The sequence below is a fragment of the Brassica napus genome, chromosome C7, assembly GCF_020379485.1.
Source record: "Brassica napus cultivar Da-Ae chromosome C7, Da-Ae, whole genome shotgun sequence".
In the NCBI taxonomy this organism is placed as follows: Eukaryota; Viridiplantae; Streptophyta; class Magnoliopsida; order Brassicales; family Brassicaceae; genus Brassica; species Brassica napus.
Window position 1 is genome coordinate 41,986,675 of NC_063450.1, and position 21,546 is coordinate 42,008,220.

A 21,546-nucleotide genomic window follows, 5' to 3' on the forward strand; every position below is an offset into this window, starting at 1 on the left:
CCAAACGAAACTATAGAAGGGAAGAAGAACAATAAACCGACAAAGAGAAAACAAAAAAAGAAATAAAAAGGAAGAAAAAAAATTAGGGTTTGATTTGTGAATTGGGGATTTTGGACATAACCAAAACTATGTAGTTTAGCTTAACAGTGATTAAACATGGTTTAGTTAACAATGCTTAAATTTCTGTTAACTCATTTAACGACATGTCTAATATGACCCAGTCAACAAAACTTTGTGATTTAAAATAAAAGTCAATAAAACTTCATGTTTTAAGTTGTTCCGTAAAAGGTTCATGCTTTAAATAGCCATTTTAGAAAGTTTGGGAATTTTATGACCTTTTCCCCATATTTAAATTCACAAACTTGAAAATCTATACTATTATTTGAGAAGTGAATTTGCTTATTTGTCACATTCTCCATAATTTTAGGATTGGGTCATTAGTTTTTATAAATAATGTTAATTAAACTATAATTAAAATATAATTCATTATTTATCTGATTACAAATTAATATTATAAAATTATCTCAAAACAATAAATGGAAAACATTTTTGAAAAAGAAAAGATAATTTCATGTATTTATTTTGTGTTTATCTACATCTTTCTTTCTTAAAATACTATAAAAATATCTCAAAACAATTTGCTTATTTCTACATTTTTCTAAATTATTACTTATATTTTAGTATTAAAATACTAAAAAGAGGTATATAAGTAATAAAAATAATTTTATTTATATTTGTTTGCTTTCGTGATTTTTCTAAATATTTTTTATTGGGAATAGAATTATATATTAAAATATTTTAAAAATATATGTCTTCAAAAGAGAATATTTTCAAAATATTAATTTAAATTAACTCTAGTTACTTTAATGTTTTCAAGAATTTCAGAGAATTGTAATTTTGTTTAAATTGCAATTTATTTAAGGGACTATTATGTAAAGAAAAAATGTGATTCTATTTTATAAAAAACTGTATTTTCCTAATTATTTGTTTTAGTTATAATTATTAAGGTTTAAAAGTTAAAAAACCATTTTGAAAATAAAAATTATGTTTTTATACTAAAAATATTATTTTAATATCTATATTTAGAAAAGAATACCATGTTTCTATTTTAAATGAAAAAATAGAGATTGACTATAGCATATTTTTCCTCTATTATAGCATTTAGAATTGAATATAAGAATAGATAACGAAGGTTCTTATCTTATACATTATATATTAATATTTTATTTATTAACATGTTTGAGTGAGTATTCAGTTATTGTGGAAGGTATTTCATGATATAATTATACAATTCAATCATTTTATTTATTTTGATTAATATAATATGTAAAGTTGGGTTAGTTGAACATTTTTTTTTTTGCTTTTGATTTATTTTGAGATTTTGTAGGTTTTGCTAATTTCAATAATTTGGTTTAATAACATCACTTTGTATTAGCAGTTATATATATTTTCTTTAATTATATAATTGGTTATAAATTAATGTAATGAAATTTTTTTAAAGATAATAACCTATTTTAAAATAATAAGATATTGACATTGTTATCAAAAATAATGTTTTTAAATTAATAAAAGATAAAAATTAAGAAATTAAAAGATTCATGAAATATTATAAATTTAATGTTTGACTTTAAAAAATTATCTTTAAATTTAATAGTATATTTATTAATAAATATCTATGAAAACAATTATACCCGCATGTGCGGACAAAACACATAGTTTTAAATAATTTGCATTAACAAAAACTTAGACACAAATATAAGTAGCTATTAAGAAGAAGAAAAACATAAACAAGATAAAACTAACAACTTTATAGATACTTATTAATACTTATTCATGATCGAGTTTGAGTTTGGTATGAGTTTTTTTGGATTTTTCGAATATCCGTTTGAATTCGGATCGTATCGGATAAAATCCAAATTATTGTAGAATAAGATCTATTTGGATATTATGTCAGGTTCACTTGGTTTGGTTTTACCCTTTAACCGATTGGAACAGTTTGGATTTTCGGGTAAGGCTTTTTTGCCCAGCCCTAGTTTGGTTCATAAACAATTCAGAGCAATCACGAACCAACTTCACTGATTAACTGAACAGAGCAAAATGGCTGTTTCTTATGTAGCAAACGTGTGTTCCTTAAGAATCTCACAAATAACATGGCTTACTACAAACAATAACACAACTAAACCTTCTCTCATCTAAGTGACACCCTGTTCTTCAAGGTGGCAATTATTTTATTCCGGTTCTTGATTGGAACGGGAACTCGAGGAACTAGGTTTCGAAGCACCCTGTTTCCTGTTCTTCCTGATTCTAGCTTTCTTGGCTTTCATTCTGCGTTTCTTCTCAGCTGAGTCGACCCATTTGTAATCTGATGGTATCATGAAAGGGTCAACTTCACTATCCCTGTACCGGTTACTGTCTCCGTCACTTGATTGGCCACCACCGCGAGTACCTTTCATTTAATGAATAGTATTTAATACATTTCCAAAATGTGTCTGTAGTGTATATTCTGTGTATCACATTTCGACTCTACGCAGAGTGGACTCTCCCCTCTCTACCCTAAAACACACTCTCCCACTTCCTCCTCCTCTTCCTCTTCCTCTTCCATAAACCCCTCTCTCTCTCTCTCCTGCCATGAAAATCGCAGCTCTAGGAAACATAAACTCCTCACAAATCTCCCTTCTTGATCACTTTTGAGTTTTGTCCGAACGCTCTGAAACTTTTGAGACCACCAAATAAACGATAAAGAAAACGATTGAAACACACATAACAAAAGATCAAACACATATAATGTATGCGTTGCTCATTGGTTCATATCGTTTCTCCCTTACAATCCTCTGTGCATCTCTAGAAGAGAAACAAGCTAACCAATGTGAGAGACAATTAGCATAAGCATCCTACTCTTATCTATGGCGTCGGCGACGAGCTCCGACGTTTCTCCGGCGAGAGTGGTCAGAGCCGTCGGAGAGTTGGCGAAAGCTATAGGAACCGAAGGGCTGGTAGCGGGACAGGTGGTGGATCAGCCGCTGATCCTAGACGAATGTAGTTACGCGAGCCGGCGGAGGAAGGCCATAAACATACAACATGGGCATAGCTTTGTTTTTTATATACACATACTTATCGAGAGCCTCGAGATACTTCTGCTTCCTAATCTCAAAGAAAATCTTCATGGAGTATCTGTTATCATCAAGCTTGGTGAACCCAGACAAGTACTTCTCAACTTCATCCCACTCTCCCGCGAGCACTTTCTCGTCAAAGTACTTCGTATTGAAGAAGAACCCAGACTCTTTCTCCAGCCTACAAGATTAACAACAAAGAACACTTACCAAATCAGGAAAAAACCCCTTTCATTACCAAACATCAAAAAACCAGACACAAGTATTGTCTTGTCTGATTCAAATCCAAATTAATTTTATAATTTTAATTAATTCAAATACAACTTTTTATTACAAGAACAAATACTTTTAGTTTGATTTGTGAATTGGGGATTTTGGACATAACCAAAACTATGTAGTTTAGCTTAACAGTGATTAAACATGGTTTAGTTAACAATGCTTAAATTTCTGTTAACTCATTTAACGACATGTCTAATATGACCCAGTCAACAAAACTTTGTGATTTAAAATAAAAGTCAATAAAACTTCATGTTTTAAGTTGTTCCGTAAAAGGTTCATGCTTTAAATAGCCATTTTAGAAAGTTTGGGAATTTTATGACCTTTTCCCCATATTTAAATTCACAAACTTGAAAATCTATACTATTATTTGAGAAGTGAATTTGCTTATTTGTCACATTCTCCATAATTTTAGGATTGGGTCATTAGTTTTTATAAATAATGTTAATTAAACTATAATTAAAATATAATTCATTATTTATCTGATTACAAATTAATATTATAAAATTATCTCAAAACAATAAATGGAAAACATTTTTGAAAAAGAAAAGATAATTTCATGTATTTATTTTGTGTTTATCTACATCTTTCTTTCTTAAAATACTATAAAAATATCTCAAAACAATTTGCTTATTTCTACATTTTTCTAAATTATTACTTATATTTTAGTATTAAAATACTAAAAAGAGGTATATAAGTAATAAAAATAATTTTATTTATATTTGTTTGCTTTCGTGATTTTTCTAAATATTTTTTATTGGGAATAGAATTATATATTAAAATATTTTAAAAATATATGTCTTCAAAAGAGAATTTTTTCAAAATATTAATTTAAATTAACTCTAGTTACTTTAATGTTTTCAAGAATTTCAGAGAATTGTAATTTTGTTTAAATTGCAATTTATTTAAGGGACTATTATGTAAAGAAAAAATGTGATTCTATTTTATAAAAAACTGTATTTTCCTAATTATTTGTTTTAGTTATAATTATTAAGGTTTAAAAGTTAAAAAACCATTTTGAAAATAAAAATTATGTTTTTATACTAAAAATATTATTTTAATATCTATATTTAGAAAAGAATACCATGTTTCTATTTTAAATGAAAAAATAGAGATTGACTATAGCATATTTTTCCTCTATTATAGCATTTAGAATTGAATATAAGAATAGATAACGAAGGTTCTTATCTTATACATTATATATTAATATTTTATTTATTAACATGTTTGAGTGAGTATTCAGTTATTGTGGAAGGTATTTCATGATATAATTATACAATTCAATCATTTTATTTATTTTGATTAATATAATATGTAAAGTTGGGTTAGTTGAACATTTTTTTTTTGCTTTTGATTTATTTTGAGATTTTGTAGGTTTTGCTAATTTCAATAATTTGGTTTAATAACATCACTTTGTATTAGCAGTTATATATATTTTCTTTAATTATATAATTGGTTATAAATTAATGTAATGAAATTTTTTTAAAGATAATAACCTATTTTAAAATAATAAGATATTGACATTGTTATCAAAAATAATGTTTTTAAATTAATAAAAGATAAAAATTAAGAAATTAAAAGATTCATGAAATATTATAAATTTAATGTTTGACTTTAAAAAATTATCTTTAAATTTAATAGTATATTTATTAATAAATATCTATGAAAACAATTATACCCGCATGTGCGGACAAAACACATAGTTTTAAATAATTTGCATTAACAAAAACTTAGACACAAATATAAGTAGCTATTAAGAAGAAGAAAAACATAAACAAGATAAAACTAACAACTTTATAGATACTTATTAATACTTATTCATGATCGAGTTTGAGTTTGGTATGAGTTTTTTTGGATTTTTCGAATATCCGTTTGAATTCGGATCGTATCGGATAAAATCCAAATTATTGTAGAATAAGATCTATTTGGATATTATGTCAGGTTCACTTGGTTTGGTTTTACCCTTTAACCGATTGGAACAGTTTGGATTTTCGGGTAAGGCTTTTTTTGCCCAGCCCTAGTTTGGTTCATAAACAATTCAGAGCAATCACGAACCAACTTCACTGATTAACTGAACAGAGCAAAATGGCTGTTTCTTATGTAGCAAACGTGTGTTCCTTAAGAATCTCACAAATAACATGGCTTACTACAAACAATAACACAACCAAACCTTCTCTCATCTAAGTGACACCCTGTTCTTCAAGGTGGCAATTATTTTATTCCGGTTCTTGATTGGAACGGGAACTCGAGGAACTAGGTTTCGAAGCACCCTGTTTCCTGTTCTTCCTGATTCTAGCTTTCTTGGCTTTCATTCTGCGTTTCTTCTCAGCTGAGTCGACCCATTTGTAATCTGATGGTATCATGAAAGGGTCAACTTCACTATCCCTGTACCGGTTACTGTCTCCGTCACTTGATTGGCCACCACCGCGAGTACCTTTCATCCACGACACCCATGACGCTGAAGATGAACTATCTGATGACTTTGCGTCATGAAAAACAGGGCTCGTAGGAGGTGTTGAGAATTCCTCAGATGGTTGGAGCTCTTCAAATTTAGTAAAAGTGATGAGTACACGGACGGTTGGTATAATGGGGATCGCAATCTGCACAATAAGTAAGACAAGACTCGATAAGATTGTGTCTGAAACGGAATCCACAACAGGGCAAAAGATATTTACCTTGACAGGGAATGTTCCTGTGGGGAGTTTTGTGGTAAGGAGCTCTCTGAGCCTCCTCACGGCTTTGACCTTATTGGCTAATATATCGAGCAGCGGAAGAAGCTCTTCTGTCTTAAGAGGGAAGTCAGGTGTTAACCACAGTACAGGTCTTAACCCTTTCTTGTACTCGCTTTCATTCTTCTTCTTCTTGGCACCGCCTTTGTCTTTTCCCTTCTTGCCATCTCCAGCATCCTCCTTGGAATTATTATCAGATAGCGTTGACGATCTTTGGCTTTTCCCTTTCTCTTTCTCTTCTGGTGCCAACTTGGAGCCTTTCTTAACCTTTGCTGTTGTTTCTTCACCACCACCATCATGCCCAGGCTTAGCGCCTTTCTTGTTCCAACCAAACCACCCTTTCTTCTCCTTGAGAGGAGCACCGTTGGCTTCTCCTCCCGAACCATGATCGTCCACGTCATTCTCTTCATCCTCAGCAGCTTCGGAGTTCCCCATCCGCAAGGCGGAATCCAGCTGCTTTCTTTCCTCAGCGGTTAAGACATCCTCAAACCCATCGTTCTCAGCACCATTCGCCGTTCTGTCCTCATCAACAGCGAAGAGCTCCTCATCAGTCATCGCTCCCGGAACTCTTCTCGATTTCACGCTCACCATCACATGCATCATGTCATACACTTTAGCTTTCCAGCTCCCAACAGTCTCCGTCCTCTCTTGCCGTCTCCAGTTCGACTGAGGAACCAAATCAGCCTGAGTAACATCAATGCCAGGCCTATACATGTTGGTCTGAGACATGTGCGCCACTTCATGAGCAACCTCCGCTTCCGTCGGTTGAGCCCCCGCCCCCTCCAAAGCGTTCGTCACTTCTTTCTCCTTGTGAGAAAGAACAATCAAGGAGCCAGGAGGCAACGACACTTTCCCATCATCCGACGCGTAACCCTCCCCAAGAAAAAGAAACGTCTGATCCGACCGTTGGATACGGAACCCATCGAAACCAGCAAGTGTCATATCAGCACGGAGGTTCGAACCGCGCTTCCATATCCTATACGTATCCGAGGGAGCAATACGGCTAATAAAAGGAATCACCGAGCTCTCGAAATGAAACGTTATCTCCATGTAAAAGTCACGAATACGAGACGCTGAGGCAGTTATCCTCGGAAGCCTACGACACCATTTAGCCCAAGCGAGAGGCTGGTAGTGCCTCGCGATGATCATAGCGATGGCCTCCTCTCTAGTGCAAACGGCTTCCTGCAAAGCACTCCAGCCGTTCTCGTTCTGAAGGCTCCAATCCGCACCAGCAGACATTAAAATCTCAGCGGAGACGGGATCTCGCATACGTACAGCGAGATGGAGAGGGGTTTCGCGGCCGGGGACATCGCGCCGGTCGATGACGGCGGTGACAGCATCGGCGCGTGACTCGGCTTCTAAAGACTCAGCCTCGTTGGTAACCTCGCCGGCCTTGGCTAAGCTGGGGAGGTCAATGACGATTCGTCTAAGAGCCGCGTGGTCGTGAAGCACGACGGCTAGATGAGCAGGACTATGTGTGTACTTTGAGTAATCCTCCATAGGGTGGGGCGGGGCAGCTGCTTCACTTGTGTTATCTAAAGAAGTCAGGTTCTGTCTCTTTCAAGCTTTACTTCCTTCCATTAGTAGAGACTTTGCTCTCTCTCAAGTAAAGATATGACCTTTAAGAGAGGAGAAGAGTCTCAGGACTAAAAACAACCTATAGATTACGGAAAAAAATAATAATTCATCAAATCTAATAGCAAAAACGAAAGTTGTATTTTTTTTTTTTTATCTATATTCTAACCTCATAACAAAACGTGAAAAAAAAAAGGAAAAGTCACCTGAGGAGGGAGGCTCGAAGAAGACGAAACACGGAGGGGCTTTGATTCTCTCTCCCAGACCCGATCCAAAAACACGGAGAAAGGAATATGAGGAAGAGAAAATGCCAACGGTTGACAATAATCGTCTGAGGAAGGTTCGATCTAGCGGCTAGGGTGCTTACTTCGCCATTAAAAGCCTTATAAAAGCTTTTTTTGCTCAGATCTCTTTCTCTCTGCAATTTGTAATTTGCAATTTTTTTTTGTTGCAACTCATTTGGGGGTTGGTTGCTATACGCTTCTCTGGAGAGAGGGGTATTGATTATTATTACCCTTGGATTTGGTGTTTATCTACGACTTTGCCATCTGATTTCTCCTTGTTTAAATAATGTCTCTCAGATGCTTTTTACATTTCCAGAGTGGCTAGTTCAGCTTTCATTTAATAGCTTATAAGCGCCCATCACTCCTTTTATAAATCAGATCGAAACCGGAGATTTAATTTCAGTTTTGGACCCGCAAAACTGCAGAGTTAGGACAAAGATTCTGTGGTTTCTTGTCTTGGTGAATGAGAAATCATAGTTATTGGTGGGGTTATTGGAGCCATGTGACCTATATAAAAACAACCACTACCTGAAACTAAATTCATTGGATTCCTCTAAATAACAGAGCAAATTTTATTATTAAAAGAAAAAAAAAAAAAAGAATCAAAACGAACTATGGCAATGGTTTTCCCAATTCTCAACAAGTGTAAATGATGAAGCAGCACATCTACAAAGAGTATAGACAAACCCAGTGTGAATGTACATACAAGCGCCATGAGCTAGACGATTCTTATAAATAGAGTTCTGTATATTTTAGCTATAACATTGAAGTGAACGTTGGGAACACAAGTCTAGAACTTGCTCGCCAATTTTCTTTCTCTGGACTCTAAAAAGCAATCTATATTTTGATAATCTCTCTTTCTACAAACCCGCAGACGCATGATTATGATTTTAAGTAGAGCATTATTCCCAAACCAAAAACCTCTGAATTAAAACCTGACGGCATAACGAAACTATCTACTTTCTAAGAAGTCACCCAGTGAAAGAAAAAAACCCAACCAATTGATTAAAGTCACATTAACAATTCTAAAAACAACAGAAGATCCTTAGCTACAAAAGTACAGATATAGAGAGAGGAACACAAGTACAGAAAATACAAAACACAGGATGAACAAGTGCCAATTGTGTAACTTGCAAATCAGCACTGCTCGCTGATTATTTAAATTAAATAAATGAAACTCGTGCGCATAACAATAGCTATAAACTGAAAGGAAAACAGCAAATGTTGAAGCAGATAGAGGATATACTCTCGTCTTTCTCTTTCGTTACTTCACAACGCTCCCAAGATTTTTCTTTATGATTTCGATATTTCTTCTGATAAACTGAACATCCTGCATGATTTACCAATATGATGAAATCAATTAGACAAACCGGAGATTTTCTTTTTAACTTTTACGTTTTTTTCCTTTCCCTTTTTCAATAATCCCACTGATTTAACTTTATGTTGCTTCGACTCCCATTAGATGAAGATTGCTCGATCTCATCATGAAGGGTTTATAAAGAGAAGAGTGAAATCCAAGGGAAGTTACCTAGATGAACTCAGAAAGGAGCCTCCAATGACTCATCCCAAACCTCAGCACTTCCATTGGATGCATCTTCAACATCTTCTTCCATTGAGAGCCTTATGTACTCTCTATGTGCAAAACGGTCCCACTCTGTCAATGTAGGGTTCTCACGCTCCTGTTTCCATTTTGACATTCAAATATTTACAAGAGGCCACTCGCACCAATAAGCAACAATGATGACATCTCAGACAATAGAATACCTGACGAATGAGGAAGGGATCCCGCGTCTCAAATGCCATAAATTTATTAAGATTAAAAAGGATGTTGAAGACGTTTCCAGATAGTTTGGAGCCCTTCAGGTCATTCAGGGTTATATAGCTTTCATCCTGCGATAGACAACAAAAAAGTAAGAGTCAGTAAAGAAGACTGGAAACATCAACTACTTCCTCCTATATATTCCTTTAATATAAAAGAGCTCAAGCATATAATATCCAAAAATAGCAAGAGAAATAGTGTTGAACCTCTGGTCCGATCATATCAATTAGCTGACATAGTATATCCTCAAAAAGAACAGCCTCTTGCGCCATACACTCCATTCGATGTAACTGCTCCTCATAAAAGAATTGCATCTCGTTTCGCGTAAGAATCCCATTTGCATCCAAGTCAATGCACTTAAACCTAGTCCAATATATACTTGTGTCAGATAAAACACTCAAAATACTATATCTGTCTGCTACCTTTCAATGATCACAGCTTACCAATATTCAAGGCTAGGCTCTGACGATTTATCTTCTTCGGCAAGTATGAAATAGACAAAATCCTCATACCCCATTTTCCCTTCAACTTTGCTAGTGAACTTCCTAGCAACCTGAGTAGAAATTGATTAATGACATTTATATTAAGAGACGCAATAACTTTACAATAAGAAGCATGCAAACAGATCAAGATTTTTTTAGACGAAACCTGGGAGAATATTCTGTCGACAATCCGGTAAGTAAGAGCATGGTTGCCATATTTCATAAGGTTTTCTTTGTCAATCAGGAAATCATGGTCAGTATCGAGCTCCCAGAACTTGCAGTATATGACATAGAAATGCTCGTATGAGAAGTACCTAGTTTTCACATTACATAGAAAAGCGTTAATGCGAAAGAAGTGACAAACATGTAATTTGCAGATTAAAGCAATTAGAAGTTTGACTCGATATTTACAACAATAGAACAAAATATTTATCATTACCGTAACACTTTGTTGATATCTTCTTCTTCATCAGCATGAAGCATAGCATCGATTAAATTTCCACGTTTCAGCTCCCTAAATGTAAGTCGACCGTTTCCAGATCTATTTATGTAGTAAAATATTCTGTATGTAACAGTTTCAGCTGGCCATCAAAATACAAACTGTTAGAAAGCAGTATTATTTGAAAGTTACGAGAAGATGTCTAACATAACAAAGCAATATTTGCTCAGAAACTACATATGCAAGCTTGTCAAAGTCCTACACAGCAATGCCACATAATATTAGGCCTCTAGCAATGATAAAAACAGGAATAATCACTAGCAAGATCTAAACGACATTTTACCGCACATAATAGATTCATTCTTCCTAAAACAGCAGCTATTAGCTAACAATATACATATAACTATATAAGGAAAAGATATACTACCAAACTCCAGCCCAACTTCCAGAAATCAAAACACCATAAGGTCCATAACTCTAAGGAATGCCCAAGAGGGAAAAGCCAAGATGGGAAGATGAATTAAGATCTAACCATATCTTTCTTGGAATTCAGGTGTGCCTTGCAAAAATTCAAGCCCAGGATGTGTGGCCAAAAGTTCTTTAAGTAGTGGCTTAAAGTCATCCTGCGAGAACAAAAGAAAGCTGAGAACGAAAACTCCAAACAGAAGAGAAAGGATGTTGGAGAGAGAAACTAATTATCATCACTGAATAAACCAATCAAAAGAAAATTACCTTCACAAGGAAATTCTGATTTTGCTGCTTTAGTATCTTGAATATTTGGGTAGTTTTATCCATTATCAACATGTTCCCGTTTACCCAATAATCAATAAATGCTTCCCTGCATAAACGAAAAACTGTTAAATGGTTTAACAACATTGTCAATACCATAAACATAACAGAGCGGCTATAAAATGAGAAGAAAGCTTGAAGCACGCACTGCAAAGTAAGATTCCACAAAATAAAGAGTATAGAGGCACACACACCTGGTAACAAAACCTGTGTTATTGACATCGATCTTCCTAAAAAGTGACGTGGAGAAGAAAGATGGAAGCTTGCAGATCTCACGGGTGACTAATTTGAATTCTGAGTATTGAAAAGGGAATAACGTTAACAAGACATTCCGTATAAGTCTCACTTCAGATATCAAAAAAACTCATGAATCTGTTACCTTGTATTTGCAGTCCATCCGTGTGGCCGTAGAAAAAGTGGTTGACTCTAAACATACATTGCTCTTTTATCTCGCTTGGAGGTGGACGGCCATTTTGAAAATAAAACTACACCCATTTCAGAAATGACTCTGTTAGAACATAACAATGACGAGATGCACTTATTAAAATTTTGCAGTGGAAGCTCCAAAACCTGAGGTATCGACTCCTTAACAGGCTCGTTGAGTACTTTCAACGGAGAGCCTAAATTAGAAGGGGCCCTCTGTTTCATCGTACGAGGCGAACCGCAGCTTCTTGGTGAAAGCGGAGGAGCACTTCCCGCAGGAAACATGGACGGTAAAGAGTTGCTGGTACCAGGACCTGAACCAGATGCACTCCCAGGAACATTCAAAGGAGCTCCAGCTACTGCATCTTGAAGCAACGATGCAACCTATAAAACAGAGTATAAATTTCGTGAAAACTGTTTACAATTAAAACATTTACAACAAATCTGATCTACACGGAAGCAAAATCCCAGCAACCTAAAGCATCTCCCTTGTGCTCAGCGCTCACACAACAAACGAAAGATCATAGCTTTGAAGCTGGAACTCTAGTAATCAATCGAAGCCAATAAGTGAATCCCTAATCGAATCTACCTGACGATGAGCTTCGGGGAGAGAAAGCCACTGATCGAATAGCTTCTGAGTGAATTCGGGTCTCGATTTCAGGACAAACGTGGACATCTCCTGAAGCTGGAGCAAATCGGCGTCGAGAGAAGCCATGTCTCCGGGAGCAACCGCGTCGAGCATAGTCGGCTTTTCCACGTGAATCTAAGATCAGATCAATCGAATCGGAACAACACCACCAATGAAGTAGAAGATAGAAAGAGAGAGGCGTGGAGGAGGGGGGCAAATCGGAAAGGGGCGAAGAAACCCTAGATCTCAAAGAACGGAGAAAAGAATCTGATTCCAATGAGCTTCCTTCTCTCCGAGACTAAAAAGTGAATGGGTCTCGAGAAAGTTAGGAAAAAAATAAATTAATGTATATTATTATTATTATTTTCTCTCTTTTATGACCTTGTAGAAAAAAAGAGAAATAAATAATGGTATTATTATATTAGTATACGTGAAAAATTAGACGGTGTGTGTGGTCAGGAAAAAATGTATGTGATCCGCCTTTCTTTTCTTTTTTTAATTTTATGATTTTTTTTTATTTTAAGGAGAATTTAGGAGATAACTAAAATTATAAAGGAAATTAAGTGCATGTCATTGATTTTAACATAACGAGAAAACTAACAATTATGCATAAGTTGAACCGGTTTTACTTTTTTTAGATACAAATATCCGGTAAATGAGAATTGCAGAGATGACGTTGACAAAATCAAGTATGGCTAACATTTACCATAAATTGTTCACAGCTAAGAAAAATGAAGGCGTCCACGTCACATGCATAATAATCGAATACGTTATTACTGAAAAGAATGGATAGAGTACAACATTATCACACTAAATAGTGTATTATATCTATTTACACTATCAGTCTATTTCACGTCACTTATGTTTTTACCAATCGATTGTTTAGATATTTTATTTCATATCACCAAAATAGTACAGGACACTAATTCTATCTCAAACTTAAAATCTAAATACTAAACCTTATTCCAATCTTTCTTCAACCCCTAAATACTAAACTTTGAACTCTAATCAGTAAATCATAAACCCAAAAATATAAACCATGAACCAAAATATAAACTTTAAATTCAAATAGAATAAAACAAAATACATAGCATAATACATATTGGTGAAATTATGAAATGTTTTATGATTGTATGGAAGAAGTTAATGTTGACCACAACCATACATCCTTACCTTTCTAATATTAAACTTCAAACCCTAACCACTAAATCCTAAACCCAAATATCAAAATCTAAAAAAATACATAATATTACGTAATATTAAATTATTTTATGTAATATTAAACTGTGTAATATATATCATAATACAATTTTTACAGGTTTAAAAACATATAACGATATGTAGAACTTTAGAAAATTACAAACTATATTTATAAACAAAATATAACACTCTTTGTTAATCATCAAATAGAATGGAACAATGTTAAAATAATATAGTGACAGAATATATTGCATTATATAACATGAATAGAACAAACATAATACAAATAGTTTTACATTTCTATTCTATATGCATATAATATAATACAATACAATACGATTTAACAAAAAATGTCCATCTTCTCCGGTCAACTTTGGATCATTCACAGCGTCATTATTCTTCATCACCATATAGAGATCGTTTTCATCTCATCTCTCTTATCCCGACAAAGCGACACTTTTAATGACTCGCTTTTGTTAATCTTCACCACTGGATATGTATATTAGTATGGATCAACCCTGATGCGGTAATCTCAATCTCATTTACAAGATTTAAATACAAAAACAATATATGAAAGCAAAAGTATGATTGTGAGAATCAATGATTTAAGAGAATGGTAAAAATAAATGAAATTTTTTTTGTGTCTGTTCACTGTCTACGCCTTCGCCATTGCCTTTTTTTACCGCAACTGGTCATGTTTTTTTTTCACAATCACTAATTATTATTAAATTTGTTTGTAGATTTATCCGGTTGGATAAAATGGTAATATGACAATATTATATAAAAACACACATAATGTATCAGTATATTAGAAAAATTAATCATAGAGAATTATAATTTTTTTAACGTCAACGATGCAGTTTCCTTTTATTCTATTTCATTTATGGTTAATTAATTAAACCAAAATGAACTGCAGACTGTGCAGTGTATGAAGTCATCATATAGAGGTTTCAAGATGATAAAAAGATTCAGTCAATTACAACTTTAAATGAGCTTTTTTTAGAGAGTTTTTTTTGATAACTTGATCATTTGAAAACGTGAAGTTTTATGAAAATATTAAAGATGATATCTACCTTATAGGAAAATAGTTACGACAGGTTGGTTTTGACGAGATCTAGTAAAGTTGACTGGTTGGTTGGTTCTTTCTTTTTCCTCGGTGGACTTGTACGATATGGCACGACAGATGGTAGAAAAAAGAAACAAATGAAGATTCATTCATGGTAAATGTCTTTGTCAGTTTTTCATCTATCTTAATAAAATATAAATTGATTTAATTTTACTCTTATTGTGAATTATGGTTTATAGAATTTAAATGTAAATATTTTATTAAATTAATTTGATCATTATTAGAATACATCAGTACAAATGAAAATTATCTTATTATTAGATTTTTTTGAATATTTCCAAATTTACTATAACAAATCTTACAGAAAAACTTTCAATTCGTATTTTCAAAATAACTACTTAAATAATAAACATTAAAATATACTTAATTATTAAAAGAAATAAAAAAATACAAAAATACAGATTAAACTTAGATATATTGATTAAAATACTTTAAGTTAGCTATCACTCTTCCAAAATACAATTAATTAAAAATAGTTTAACATTCAATTCTAAAATTTAGTGGTTATTGTTTACGGACAAAATAAAATGAACCAATGACAGTAACGAGAGCGAGCATCTTAAAGAATATACTAATGTTAGTCACCAAAATCATTTTATCAAAATGTGAAATATGTTTAATATACGGAAGCAAAAAAAAATATATCAATTATAAATTGACATATTATGTCAAGTATACAAGGAAATTGATATCGATTTTGAAGGGTATATTCGTCTTTGAAGAAGAAAAAACACCAAAACTAATAGGAGTTGGGAAAAATAATAAAACGAGCGGTGTTGCTGTGTCCAAGCCTCCTCGTCTTCTTGTGAAAGCTTGTATATATACGATTGCTCTCCCTCCTCCGCTCAAATCCTTCACCTCTCTCTCTCTCTCTCCCTGCATTATTTCTTCACATTCTCTAAGGTCTCTCAGGTAAAGATCTGAACTTTCCTCAAATCTACGGTTCCTAATACCACTCACGTTCAGATTTAGGATTCTGTAACAATTGTGTGTTCTGGGTTCATTACAAAACTTGCGTAATTCACCTGTACGAATCTGAGATTTGTTGCATCCTTTTGTTTTAGAGTCTATAAAAAACTGTTTTTTATAGAATTTTATCAGATAAAAATCATGTCTTTATACCTATTTGCATGAGATCTGACTTGTTCCCAAGTTACTGGATAATACTGAGACTACAAAGTCTCACTCTTTTGACGTTTCTGATTTAGATTTGCGTGTTTTGTAGAATGGCTGCAGCTACCAATGGAAGTACTGACTACGGTGCCTACACATACAAGGAGCTTGAGAGGGAGCTCTACTGGCCTTCCGAGAAGCTCAGGATCTCCATCACCGGCGCTGGTGGTTTCATCGCTTCCCACATTGCTCGCCGTCTGAAGCACGAGGGCCACTACGTCATTGCTTCTGACTGGAAGAAGAACGAGCACATGACTGAAGACATGTTCTGCGACGAGTTCCACCTTGTTGACCTCAGGGTCATGGAGAATTGCCTCAAGGTCACCGATAAAGTTGATCATGTCTTTAACTTGGCGGCTGATATGGGTGGGATGGGTTTCATCCAGTCCAACCACTCGGTGATTATGTATAACAACACCATGATTAGCTTCAACATGATTGAGGCTGCTAGGATCAATGGGATCAAGAGGTCAGAGTTGCTTTTTCTTGAGTTACTTATCTAAACAGAGTTTAAAGATTGAAAGTTTTTGTTGTGGGTGTGTGTTTCAGGTTCTTCTATGCTTCTAGTGCATGTATCTATCCGGAGTTCAAGCAGCTGGAAACTACCAATGTGAGCCTCAAGGAGTCAGATGCTTGGCCTGCTGAGGTTCGTGTCACCTTGATGATGATTATTTCTTTTATCTGTGACGATAATGTACAATAATCTCTAATGTTATTATAGCCTCAAGATGCTTATGGTTTGGAGAAACTTGCAACGGAGGAGCTGTGCAAGCACTACAACAAAGATTTTGGCATTGAGTGCCGCATTGGAAGGTTCCATAACATCTATGGTCCTTTTGGAACATGGAAAGGTAAGTATCAGACAAACAAACAGTTGACGCTGAAGTATTGTTTGCTTTTACCATTGTTGTTTAATATTTTGATGTGACTTTGTAGGTGGAAGAGAGAAGGCTCCAGCTGCTTTCTGCAGGAAGGCTCTGACCTCCACAGACAGGTTTGAGATGTGGGGAGACGGGCTTCAAACCCGTTCTTTTACCTTCATTGATGAGTGTGTTGAAGGAGTACTCAGGTGAAGGCACTAGCTCCAAATCATTAATGATATGTTTGAAGACTTGTATAGTTTTTTTGTTCTGAAATTGTTTTTCTTTAGGTTGACGAAGTCAGACTTCCGTGAGCCAGTGAACATTGGAAGCGATGAGATGGTGAGCATGAATGAGATGGCTGAGATGGTTCTCAGCTTTGAGGAAAAGAAGCTTCCAATTCACCACATTCCAGGCCCTGAAGGTGTTCGTGGACGTAACTCAGACAACAATCTGATCAAAGAGAAGCTTGGTTGGGCTCCAACTATGAGACTGAAGGTACCAAGTCATTCTCAAAGATAGGATGAGAGTTTGCACCTTATGTGACTTGTTTTTTGTGTGGTTTAAACAGGAGGGGCTTAGAATAACCTACTTCTGGATAAAGGAACAGATTGAGAAAGAGAAGGCTAAAGGCAGTGATGTGACGCTTTACGGTTCATCAAAGGTGGTTGGGACTCAAGCACCGGTTCAGCTTGGCTCACTCAGAGCTGCTGATGGAAAAGAGTAAATGGGATGGGGTTCACTACTATCAAGCTTGGCCTTATTTAATAATTAAGGTCAGGAAATTATGTTTTAGATATAAGGTCTTAGGTAAGCTTTCCTTTAAAAAGAAAAAAGCCAATAATAAGTGTTTTTGGATTTTGAGTCTCCTTCTCTTCTTCCTCTTCTGCTCATCTTTCTTTCTGTAGCAAACTTCTTTTATTATTATTTTTTTAGTTGAAGAAGTCATTTTCTTGTGGTCCTTTTACAACATTTTCACCATCATTGTCAACTTGATGATGCTGTGGTGGTACCAACAGTCAAGTTGGCAAGTCTTGTGATATTTATCTTTCATCTTGTCATATTATCTTATATTATGTATTTCACACATCTCTAGGGGTTAGAGATCACTTCCCATGCTTTTTCTGCCATCCATTCCTCGGCCAAAACAATCATATCTCCTCTTGGATCTTGTTCGCTAGCTATCGGATCAATAAAATAAGTAGGGTAAATGCAGATTGTTAGACATTTAAATATCCATCCACACTGATCAAGAATAATAAAAGTCACATGATGGTACTCTCATTTTCAAAAACTAGCTTTTCTTGTATGCTATCTGCCTTATGACATCACTTCATATATACATCAAAAGTAACACATTACTGCCTCATTTATCATTTATAGTCGATATCAATCAGAGTGTTACTAAGATACTAGGATATACAACAATAATATAACTCAAAAACATTATATGAATCTTTCCTCTCTCTCTTTCTAGTTAATGAGATTGATAGCCAGCTCTAGAGATTGGTAGCAGAATATACAGGTGCGGATTCAAGAGAAATTTCCTGAGTATATCCTTTAGAACATCCATAAGCCCATCTTCTGAGGTTTCTTTCTCTCCGTTACTCAACTGAGAAAATATGGCCTCATAGAGAATAGACACTGATTCGTTCTCTGAAGATACAGGAAGCAGTTCCAACTCTTTTCCCAGTTCTTTATTATTAGGATCTTTATGAGATTTGCCCGTCCTTGCTTGTCTTTACCGTTTGATTCCTCCAGGATCATTTTTCTCTACGAGTGACTTGAGTGTCTTCTCGTCTGTCAGAAACTGAGAACATAATCTATAGAAAGATATGTTGAAAGCTTCTGAGTATGTGTTTCTTTGGATACTCTACAAGTGAAAGAGAATGCGGACGAAGCCTTGATGGCTTGATCCAGTGAAAATCTCAACATTGTGGAAAATGGTTGTGTTTCTCAGAATGTGCTTGTCCAAGTTCTTCATCATCACCAGCATCGTGCTTCGTACTGAACCATCTAAGATGAAAATTTTGTTCCAAACTAGCATGAAACAAATTCAGAGGACTCTTTCTTTTCATATAGTTAAGGCCTGCGTTACGGGCCTGCATTATTGGGCTACAAAAGTCCTTATGAGCCCAATAACTCTTTGTGAAAGCTCTTTAATAACCTTCTTTTTCCCAGGCTGGGTTCTCTCCCTTTCAAAATTACTGAATTAAGTAGAGGAGAAATCACCCAAACTAGTCTAATAAGATGGCATCAGAGTACATGTTGGGAGCAATATTAGTATTGTAAGGTTGAGGAGCTCAACTGTAATCGTACACAATCTTCAGATTATAGTCAAGTTTTAATTATTTACAGTAGATATGATCCGCAGATACTTAAAATATCTCTTATATTAACTAACTGTATGAAGTCTACACTAATTAATGCGACTATTATATTTAGTAGCAGTTTCATTCTTAGCCATTGCAACAAACACAGAGGCTTTAAGATAAACCATAACCACACAAAATATGAATAACACAATACTCGATTTTATATGAATAGACCAAACATTGTGGACCAAGAAAAATGTGGAGCAAATGACATTCAAAAATATTATTGCTCGTGGAAATACATAAACAAAAAAATATTTCATGTGGTTCTAAAGGAGTGAACACTGCGGGGGGGCCGTGGAGCATTGTTACTCCCAAAGATGGGCCATCACCTTTCACGTCTGGCCTATACAACCCTTCCGCAACTGAAAGATCGATAAAAGAGTAAAAACTAGAGCTCGACGTACACTACGTTCTTTTATAGTTGTTAGTAAAATAGTTAAATACGTAGTCTCTTACAGAGAAAAGACCACCTGACTTAAGAGGTGCATCTTGATGTAGTCTCACTTTTCCAGCATTTATTTGTTTCTAATATAAAGTGTTTTGCTCACGTTCTTGAAATATATTGGGTTATTCAAGAACCAAAGATAGATTGAAAAGTGTGGAAAATCTGTCAATTCCTACATCAAATAGGCCCAACGGTCCCGATACATACAAAATTTAATTTTCATACTTGAACTTTCAAAATTTGGATTTATCATACATTGACCTAATTTCCGTTTGTCAAACGTTGAGTTGTCGTTAACCAAAAACAAAAAATCGGTTAATTCATATATCAACATAGACCAATGGTTCGGATCAATACATAAACACTTCACATGTGCATAAATATACATCAACTAATACAAAATTTAAATTCAATACATGCGCATCCGTGTGGATATTTGTTGTTAATTTTTTATAAATTATTTAATGACATCTTTAAATATATAATTTTTTGTTCATTGTTTTGTTCCTACACATAAAAACCGAACCCACCCGGATCTGGAAAGATCATGTTCAAATCTCACCCGAAAATTTATAATACCCGAACAAAGCATAATTTCAAAACCCAAAAAAAAAAAATTCGATATCCGAAAGAACCAATCCATACCCAACCGTATACCTGATATCCATATATAACTGATTATGTTAAGAATTAAAAAGTTTTTGTTAACTGGTTTGAATTTTTTTCGCGGATGGAGAAAATTCATTCAAACGTATGGAATTATTATGGTTAACACGTAAAATAAACGTTGTTGAATTATTATGACAAATATAATTAATGAAGTAGTTAAGAAGTATGAAAAAAGAATGTAAAAGATATAATAAAACATTTAAATATAGGTAAGTTATGTTTTATATTTCTATAAGACATGCTGTCAAATTATTTGGAAAAAATGCAATTAAAAAAGTAGTTAAGTTGAGTGAAAATAAGAAAAAAAAGATATAATAAATCTATTGAAAATAATTTTAGTTTTATTTTGTACTTAAATTTAATAAAATAGATTTACCTAATTTCCACTAGTCAAATAATACCGAAAATAAATTGTTTGTCTCGTGTTGATTAAGTAAAGTTTTTATTGTATTATGTAATAATTAAACCGTAGTAGGTAGGAATTGACAGAGAGAAACGAGAATGTTTAGCTTATCGAAGACATTCTCTTCTCTTTCTGTTCAATTTTGTCTTCTTTTGTTTTCTCGGTGCTAGTGTTTTTTTTTTTGAAGAAAAAATTAAAGAGAAAAGCTAACTAATGAATTACACAAGAAAGAAATCGTTTGACCTAAATTATTTATTTTTCTTATTCAATTACCACATAATACAGTTTAATTACCACGAAATATAATAAAAACCTTATTTAATCAACACGTGATAGACAATTTATCTTCGATATTGTTTGAGTAGTGGAAATTAGGTAAATGTCAAGCTTTAGTGTATGGTAAAACCAGATTTCAAAAGTTTATGTATTGAATTTAAATTTTGTATTAATTGATGTATGTTTCTGCACAAGTGAAGTGTTTATGTATTGATCTGTACCATTGGCTCATGTTGATGTATGAATTAGCCGATTTTCTATTATCGGTTAACGACAACTCAACGTTTGACTAACATAAATTAGGTTAATGTATGATAAAACCAAATTTTGAAAATTAATGTATGAAAATTAAATTTTGTATTAGTTGATGTATGTTTTCGCACATGTAACATGTTTATATATTGATCGGGACCGTTGGACGTAGGAATGGACCGATTTCCTTGAAAGTGTCATTTTCTTATC

At 34.0% G+C, this 21,546-nt stretch overlaps 3 protein-coding genes across 6 annotated transcripts; 1 reads left to right on the forward strand and 2 right to left on the reverse strand.

Moving 5' to 3' along the window:
* Window positions 1-2,059: 2,059 nt before the first annotated feature.
* On the reverse strand, window positions 2,060-15,760 carry LOC125589591. Of its 4 annotated transcripts, XM_048761870.1 has the most exons (4): window positions 7,897-8,308; window positions 6,062-7,772; window positions 5,821-5,986; window positions 2,060-2,446 (listed from the first exon to the last, which is right to left on the reverse strand). In XM_048761870.1, exons 2-4 carry the CDS (start codon window positions 7,613-7,615, stop codon window positions 2,229-2,231), a joined length of 1,938 nt encoding a protein of 645 aa, XP_048617827.1. In that variant the 5' UTR covers window positions 7,616-7,772; window positions 7,897-8,308; the 3' UTR covers window positions 2,060-2,228. The 4 variants fall into 4 exon arrangements, with proteins under 4 accessions (XP_048617827.1, XP_048617828.1, XP_048617825.1 ...); XM_048761871.1 differs by lacking the exons at window positions 2,060-2,446; window positions 7,897-8,308 and adding an exon at window positions 15,739-15,760 and having other exon boundaries at window positions 5,465-5,986; window positions 6,062-7,710; XM_048761868.1 differs by lacking the exon at window positions 2,060-2,446 and having other exon boundaries at window positions 5,465-5,986; window positions 7,897-8,414.
* LOC106350757 (serine/threonine protein phosphatase 2A regulatory subunit B''beta) lies at window positions 8,976-12,897 on the reverse strand. The gene is made up of 13 exons (XM_048761872.1): window positions 12,516-12,897; window positions 12,074-12,310; window positions 11,883-11,988; window positions 11,698-11,797; window positions 11,447-11,552; window positions 11,247-11,337; window positions 10,715-10,856; window positions 10,442-10,589; window positions 10,237-10,346; window positions 10,000-10,156; window positions 9,739-9,864; window positions 9,503-9,653; window positions 8,976-9,304 (listed from the first exon to the last, which is right to left on the reverse strand). Exons 1-12 carry the CDS (start codon window positions 12,666-12,668, stop codon window positions 9,513-9,515), a joined length of 1,617 nt encoding a protein of 538 aa, XP_048617829.1. The 5' UTR covers window positions 12,669-12,897; the 3' UTR covers window positions 8,976-9,304; window positions 9,503-9,512.
* Window positions 15,552-18,002, forward strand: LOC106348855 (GDP-mannose 3,5-epimerase). The gene is made up of 7 exons (XM_013788670.3): window positions 15,552-15,792; window positions 16,106-16,522; window positions 16,603-16,699; window positions 16,775-16,904; window positions 16,990-17,122; window positions 17,204-17,411; window positions 17,485-18,002. The coding sequence occupies exons 2-7, from the start codon at window positions 16,107-16,109 to the stop codon at window positions 17,638-17,640; spliced, it is 1,140 nt and encodes a 379-aa protein (XP_013644124.1). The 5' UTR covers window positions 15,552-15,792; window position 16,106; the 3' UTR covers window positions 17,641-18,002.
* The last annotated feature ends 3,544 nt before the right edge of the window (window positions 18,003-21,546 follow it).

Bases quoted from the DNA above. Each gene is read 5' to 3' on its own strand.
- LOC125589591 (XM_048761870.1), bottom strand. From the start codon at position 7,615: ATGGAGGATTACTCAAAGTACACACATAGTCCTGCTCATCTAGCCGTC. The intron at 5,987-6,061 runs GTAAATATCTTT...CTTATTGTGCAG, and splicing joins CAGGAACATTCCCTGTCAAG to ATTGCGATCCCCATTATACC. The intron at 2,447-5,820 runs GTACTCGCGGTG...ATTAAATGAAAG, and splicing joins ATGGGTGTCGTGGATGAAAG to GTACTCGCGGTGGTGGCCAA.
- LOC106350757 (XM_048761872.1), bottom strand. From the start codon at position 12,668: ATGCTCGACGCGGTTGCTCCCGGAGACATGGCTTCTCTCGACGCCGAT. The intron at 12,311-12,515 runs GTAGATTCGATT...TCTGTTTTATAG, and splicing joins TCCCCGAAGCTCATCGTCAG to GTTGCATCGTTGCTTCAAGA. The intron at 10,347-10,441 runs GTTTCGTCTAAA...ATTTCTACTCAG, and splicing joins TCGACAGAATATTCTCCCAG to GTTGCTAGGAAGTTCACTAG.
- LOC106348855 (XM_013788670.3), top strand. From the start codon at position 16,107: ATGGCTGCAGCTACCAATGGAAGTACTGACTACGGTGCCTACACATAC. The intron at 16,905-16,989 runs GTAAGTATCAGA...GTGACTTTGTAG, and splicing joins TCCTTTTGGAACATGGAAAG to GTGGAAGAGAGAAGGCTCCA. The intron at 17,123-17,203 runs GTGAAGGCACTA...GTTTTTCTTTAG, and splicing joins TGTGTTGAAGGAGTACTCAG to GTTGACGAAGTCAGACTTCC.